The sequence below is a fragment of the Papaver somniferum genome, unplaced genomic scaffold, assembly GCF_003573695.1.
Source record: "Papaver somniferum cultivar HN1 unplaced genomic scaffold, ASM357369v1 unplaced-scaffold_35, whole genome shotgun sequence".
Lineage (NCBI taxonomy): Eukaryota > Viridiplantae > Streptophyta > Magnoliopsida > Ranunculales > Papaveraceae > Papaver > Papaver somniferum.
In genome coordinates this window covers 2,292,822-2,300,173 of record NW_020645971.1, presented here as the reverse complement: position 1 = coordinate 2,300,173, position 7,352 = coordinate 2,292,822, and the positions used below count along the sequence as shown (strand labels likewise).

Sequence of the window (7,352 nt, the reverse complement as noted above, 5' to 3'; positions counted from 1 at the left end):
CATGTCCGCTGTTAGGGAATGCAGATGAGAGTACAAAGACCCAACGAACAAAATACCTAGGGGAAGCACTACGCCTTGTGCCGGCTTAATAACAAACATGATGAGTTTCTATCTTATGGTTTTATTACCAGAGCCATCATCAAAAACATCTCAAGACAACCACAGAGATAAAAACGCGGCAACACTGAGTACATCGTCATCCACCTGGCCCGCTTTCGGCCGCGTAGGAAACCACTCAGACACCCACCAAGTATAAAAACATTTTTCATCACATTCCTTCTGATTATATCCCTCCGCCTTCTTAACTAGAGCAACGAACATCACCTTTTCTTCAGCGGACAACTCAAAGTGAAGATTTCACGCAATTGGAAGACTCAACAAGGTGGCTACGCTTTCTAAAGAGATGGTCATCTCCCCCCATCTGCATATAGCCGTGTGCGTTGAAGGACACCATCTATAAATGAAAGTGATTAAACCCGCAACATCTTTCTTAATATGCAGTGTTGCAGACGCGATGACAGCTTCAACAACTTGCGCTTTAGTCAAATTACTCTTGATGCGTTTATTGCTCAGCATATACCTCATCCACCCCTCATAAGAGCGCAGCGGAGTGTGACAAATCTTGAAATCAATAGGAGAAGCTGGATACTCTTTCTTTTGGAGACAGAACCTCATCACACGTACCGGAGAACTGACGGAGTAGCCTCTTCATTCTCTGAACTTGTGAGGAGGGTTATCTTACGACCATGATGAGTTCTAATATTCAGATAAGGCACGAAGAAGATCTCATCATCTACATTTGGCATATCTTTGGTATTGCTAGCACATCCTGGCTTGGTGGTAGAAGCATTTCCAAGTGACATTTTAACAAGAAGTTCTGTGTTCACTTTCAAATAACTACAATGAAGCACAATGGAAAACAGTCACTACTAAAGGCCAAAAGGGGAATCATGCGCACAATCTGTTATCAAAATTCAACATGGTCGCAAATGGTCGAAAGCTCATGGACGAAGAAGTGTGTGGATAAACAAGCTAGCAAGGACGATTAATATATATATATATATTTCTTTTTATCCATGGGATGAACGTCCACAACAGGGTCGAGTAGAGCCGCCACATGCTCAATCATCCTCTTGGCCTGCTCGATCATCCTCTTGGCCGTCACTTTCTCGATCACCCTCTTAGCCTGCTCAATCATTTTGTTTGCCATGAGAAGAACGCACGTAGCCGGCCCCAGTAGGGTCTTCAGGCACTCGATTGTTTTTTGCCGCGGACGTTGCATTTACGCCCGCAACCTAGAACTAGGTTTTGCATGTAAAAAAGGGGTGGAGAAAGGAGCAAACGAACGACATATACCTAGGGTTCTTTGCTCGTTTTACCAATAATTCCAGCAATGTTAACTACTCTGCTATTAACTCTATCGTTCAAGAAAACTACATCTAAAGCTAGGGCTTTGATAGGTGTCTAAAACACCTTAATATTTATCTAATGGTTATGCTTTCTTTGCTAAGTTTTCTTGTAAATTATGTATCTTATGTTTCGTTTTGAGTTTTAGGTACTTTGGAGTCATTTGGAACAAAAGAAGAAGAAACGTCGCTTAAAAGCAAAAAAAAGGTGCAACTGCTGTTGAAGGCGGACTATTTCTCATTATTTGCTTTTATTTCTTCATCTCTGTCTGAAAAGTATGTCAACTTTAGTGATGCAAATTTCTGTCTGAAAAGCACGACTACTTTAATGATGAAGAGACATTGAAGAGAACAAGTGAATATGAGAAATAAGAGACGATTGTTGTTGTTGGAGGAACTCGAAAGAAGGAGAAAGCGTTCAATTGGGAGCATAAGGACGCAGGCGAGAGATATGGGAGTCGAGCTAAGTCAACATAAGGGCTTCCATTTGGTTGGCCCTTGTCCTATTCACATGGTGCCTAGAGTCATTCTGGGGTACCTCCTATCAACTTCAGCTTAGTGGGTATAGCCATCCCCATTCCTACACTAAACCTAAAGTTCAGTGTCTCATTATCTTTACTTCACTTTCTCCACCTGAAATCAAGAGAGGAGAGTCGGCCATTGTTGTAAGAGAGAACTGATGAAGCTATTATAGAAGAACAGAGAGAGATGGAGATTCGAAGATTTCACTACTGCTGTTAAAGATCTGATGTAGTAGAAATTAAGACAGAAACTAGGGTTGTGTGTGTTGAAGCTGCTCTTGAGATTGAAAATGGAAGAATTCGAAGCTGAACTGAGATGTAATTGAAACCAGTAAGGGTTTGTTTAAGTGTTTTACAGGAATCGAGATGAAGAAGACACAAATCAATTGGTGGTCTGAGATTGGTGATTTTAGGGATTTAAGACTCATTATCAAAGGCAAGAAAGGGGATCTAATGTTGCAGAAAGAGTAGATTTCTCTACTAGTTCAAAATGAAGCTGGATGGGTTAATTTGGTAGAGAACATGGGTTTGCCGGATTATTGATTTTTATGGTGGAATCTGGTGGTTGATGTTGCAGTTAAGAAGATTATGGTGATGGATTAAAAATGGGTTTGCTTCAGATTCAATGAAGAAGGTTATGAAGATGATGAGATGATACTGTTATTGGCTTGAGGAACTGAGCAGCATGTACAAATGGATATGGCAGTGAGTTAAATGGGTTTTCTGTGAAGATTCAAGCCAAAGAAAAGTTAACTGATGATTTGGAATGAAGTTGTTCTTGAATTGAGATGAATGAAACAGGAAGCAAATGATGGCTGCAGTTTTGATGTGCTGGTCAGAATTGAGCTTGTAGGTTTGAGCTGTGCTGGTGAAGCTGAGATGCAGTGGAAGAATGTTGTGTGTGTTGCATTCAGGCTACAATGAAGATGGATCTGGTGATGTTAGTAACAATTTGCAACAGGGACTTGATGGAAGAGAATGGGATAGCTGTTATGGTTAATAGCTGCAATTATCAAGGTAAATGTGTTGCAGGTGATAGAGCTGAAATGGCAGAAGTTCAAGTTACAAGACAAGTAGATGTATGCCTAGGTTGTGTGTTGTGAATTGCAGGAACACATGGAGGCAGTGATGTCAATTGCAGTTGCAGGGTTGAATGGTGCTGGCGACAAGAGATGGATGTTATGGCCTGAGATGCAGTTGAACTGAAACAGGGAATGTGCTAGTATTTTGTTGGCTGAAACAAGGAAGTGATGATTTGATGCTGCTGCTAATGGGGAAGTGTTGAGTTGCAGGTCAAGAACTACAGAATATTGTGAAGCTTCAGAAGTTGATAGTGTTGGTGGTATTGAGAGTGTCTGGTGGTTTTAAGGAATGGGTACTGATGGTTGGTGTTTTGGGAGAAGGTTTGATTTTATAGGAGCCGAGAAACAGAAAAGAATGTTGTTTGCTAAGACGAGAACTTGAGCTATTTGAGTTGATGATGGGGAGAGCTAGCTGATGTAGACTGGAATCAAGTGTGAACTGACATTGCAGTTACAGATGATGCAATACAAGAGAAAGATGGCAGTGTTGTTTGTGGTACTAGTTTGTGAAGTTGCAGGTGCCGATTTGGTTAGTTTGACCGGTGATCGGATGGACTATGCCGGTCACCTGAGGTTGACTTTCTCGGCCAAGTTCCGGTCATTTTCTGGGACTTCCGTCGGTACTTTTTGAACAGAATGTTTATATGGGTATTTCACACATGAGCTTGGTGGACTACTTGGACTTTGGGCTTTTGTGACTTAACCTAGTTTGAAAAGGAGAAAGGCTACAAAAGGGAAAGTCTTCTACTTCTTGGTTTATCACGTATTCTACTTGGAGCTTTTTGGAGATAGCCGCAACTAGGGTTTGCTTTCTTATTTATTTTTCATCTTCTTTATTTCAATTATTATAGATGATGAACTCCATTATTATGAGTAACTAAACTATTTTTGATTAAGGGTGATTTCATACCCGAAATATGAACTCATGATTGATATGCAATAGCTCGTTCTCTCGCAAGTTTAGTTATTGTTTGATTTATATAATGTTAATAATGCTTATGGATTGTTCCTTAATTGTTTAAGTTCGAAATTAAATAGTTATGTCACAATCTTATTGCTAGTTTAGATTTTCTTCGACCCGTAATTGTCTAGAGAATTAAACACAAGTAGCGATATATGGGTATTGATGATGAGACTTTGTTAAGTACCCGTATGTAGAAATTGACACTATTAGATGATTCAAGCTTTTGAATTCATCACTAGGAGCAACCTTATCTCACAAAACTTAGAGCATTTGTTTAAGTCATACCTAGAGAGCGTACTTCTAGGAAACTTGGCAAGTAGAATCCGGTAGTCGAGCGCTTCCGTATCCGGTGAGCTTAGGAGATAATAACGGGATAGTTGAGCGTACTAATTATCCTAGGGTTGTTAGTAACAAGATAATGCGGAGAACGTGCTATATATCGATTTGGTTTATGTTTCGTGGTCGAGAATGAATTCTTAATCAATTTCATCTCATATTTGAATATAATTTACAATTTTCAGAATTTCTATAACAAAACAATCTTTCTAGGAGTATTTGCATAACAAATTTTGCTGAACACACCTCCCTTGGGACGAATCTGCTTCCATATATTACTTGCTAGTGTAAAGAGAAGTAGAAAAATATTATTTGCGAGTTGACACCTCGTCAAAATTGGCGCCGCTGCCGGGGAGGCAGTTGCAAGGCTAGTTGTTATTTTTATTCTTAGTTTGTACTTTTGCATTTATTTTCAATTTCAGTTTACTTATCCAATCTCTTAGAATCTGATTTTCAGGTACTATTTCTTTGGTGAATGCGTGGAGAGGGCAGACCAAGTCCAATGGGTATATGTCTTCGTTCGGGCACTTTGCTAAAAGGCTTGATTCGAGCAGTGAATAATCCACTTCCTCCTAGTTCTACACCAAGTGAATTTTCGGACTCGGACAAAGAGGAAGACAACACAATGGGAGGTCGACCACCTGCTCCAAGAACACTCAAGGAGCTCACTTCTCCAAACATTGACCAACAGCCTTTATGTATTCAGATGAATGGAACCACTGAGTTGAAGCCGCAATTGATTCACTTTCTGCCCAAATTCATAGGTTTATCGGAAGAGGATCCTAATTGTCACTTACAACAATTCATCATGTTGTGACTAGTTTGAAGCAAGCAACTGCAGATGCCGATATGGCTATGATGACAGCTTTTCCTTTCTCCCTTATAGATGCTGCAGGAGAGTGGTTCTTTTGCTTACCCTCTGGAAGTATAACCACATGGAATGGAATGAAAAAGTTGTTCCTTGAGAAGTATTTTCCGGCATCAAAAGCAACTGTGATTCGCAAGGATATTTGTGGTATTAGACAAGTATCGGGGGAGACTCTCTATGAGTATTGGGAGCGCTACAAGAAGCTTTTAGCTAGATGTCCACACCACCAAATCAGGGATCAACTTGTGATTCAATATTTCTATGAGGGGTTTCTTTCTAATGATAGAAATTTGATCGATTCCACAAGTGGTGGTGCACTCACCAACAAAACCATTGTTGAAGCTACAAGCTTGTTAGAAAACATGGATGCAAACACTCAACAATTCTGCACTCGAGGTGAATCAGTGGTAAGGAAAGTGAATGAAGTTGGTGATTCTTCACATATGGAACAGAGGATGGGTAACATGGAGAGGATGATGAAACAGATAGCAGCTGCTGTCATACCATCATCACACACCGAAGATGTTGAGCAAGCAAGTGCTATGTACCAAAATCAACAAAGGCAGAGGTATGATCCGTACTCCAACACATACAATCCAGGTTGGCGTGATCATCCCAATTTCAGATACGCCAACAAGCAAGCTGCAGCAAATCCTACTTTCACTCAACAAGGAGGGTAACAATTCATGCAAAGACCATAATAAGAAACTCAAGGTACAAGTGTGGATGACAAGTTTACTCTTATGATGCAAAGTGTGCAAGAGATTTCAAAGACAATGAAAGGGTTTAACCAATTCCAACAGAAATCCGAGATGGCTATGAGAGATGTGCAAAACTAAGTTAGTCAATTTGCTAATGATATGAATCAACTCAAGGCACAAGCAGCTGGAAAACTTCCCTCACAACCATTGAATCCTAGGGAGACTGTCAATGCTATTGAGTTGCGAAGTGGGAAATGAGTAGAGAAACCGGCAACATCAGCGGAGTCCCATGAACGTGATTTAGAGGAAGAAGTGGACGAAGCAGTCCCTAAAAAGGATGATTCGGTAATAAATTCTAACTCTAAACCTCTTGTTTCTACTTATGTTACTCCTCCACCTTTTCCTAGCAGGTTTGCAAAGTCAAATAAGAAGACGTTGGACAAAGAGGTTTGGGAAATCTTCAAGAAGATCGAAGTGAACATTCCATTAATTGAGGCGATAAGGAAAGTTCTTCGTTATGCAAAGTTCTTGAAGGAATTGTGCACTAACAAACACAAATTGACCGGTAATGAGGTAATGAGTGTGGGGGAGAGTGCTTCGGCATATCTTCAAAAGAAACTCCCACCTAAATTGAAAGACCCCGACAGTTTTACTATACCTTGCACAATTGGTAAAACAAGGTTTACAGAAGCTTTGCTATATTTAAGAGCATCTATTAGTGTCATGCCTGCCTCAATTTATGAATCTTTAAATCTTGGTCCTCTCAAAAATACCATCATAGTTATTCAACTTGCCGATAGATCATGTCTACCCGAAAGGGGTTGTTGAAAATTTTTTGGTGCAGGTCAATGAGCTTATATTTCCCGTCGACTTCTATGTTCTTGATATGAGTGATGAAAACTCATCCTCGTCTACACCTTTGCTGTTGGGTAGACCATTTATGAGAACCGCTAGAACGAAGATATATGTATTTGAAGGTACCTTGACAATGGAATTTGATGGAGAGGTCGTTCGCTTCAACATCTTTGAGGTGATGAGATACCCGAGTGATGTGCACTCATGTTTTGTTGTGGAGGAAACTGACGCTGGCTAAGAATGCAAGTGAGATGAAAGTCGGGATGACGACTTTAAACCAAGCGCTAAGTGGGAGGCAACCCACCGGTTTTGTATCTTTATTTTTTATTTTTTTTTAAGCATTTTATCTTTGTTTTTGCATATCATTTGCGGAATTTCCCACCTTGAGCTTTACTTTGAATGACTAAATTTTACATTGAGGACAATGTAAAGTTTAAGTGTGGGGGAACATTTATATGTTTTTAGAGTTTGTTGCCTTTAATTAAAAAAAATTGCTTTATAAACTCCGAAATCTAGAAACTTGTGCCTTTAGGATGACACTACCAATATAAGTGGATGGAACCATCTTGATTGCAGGAGTTGAGCACCCCATTAATCAAAAGGACGAACATAGCTCATG

At 40.0% G+C, this 7,352-nt stretch overlaps 1 protein-coding gene across 1 annotated transcript; it reads left to right on the top strand.

Moving 5' to 3' along the window:
- Nucleotides 1-2,015: 2,015 nt before the first annotated feature.
- Nucleotides 2,016-7,135, top strand: LOC113342237. Its single transcript, XM_026586839.1, has 2 exons — nucleotides 2,016-3,812; nucleotides 4,767-7,135. Exon 2 carries the CDS (start codon nucleotides 5,159-5,161, stop codon nucleotides 5,855-5,857), a length of 699 nt encoding a protein of 232 aa, XP_026442624.1. The 5' UTR covers nucleotides 2,016-3,812; nucleotides 4,767-5,158; the 3' UTR covers nucleotides 5,858-7,135.
- Nucleotides 7,136-7,352: the final 217 nt, after the last annotated feature.

What these genes read in the sequence shown, in the direction of transcription:
- LOC113342237 (XM_026586839.1), top strand. Translation starts at nt 5,159, where the DNA reads ATGGCTATGATGACAGCTTTTCCTTTCTCCCTTATAGATGCTGCAGGA.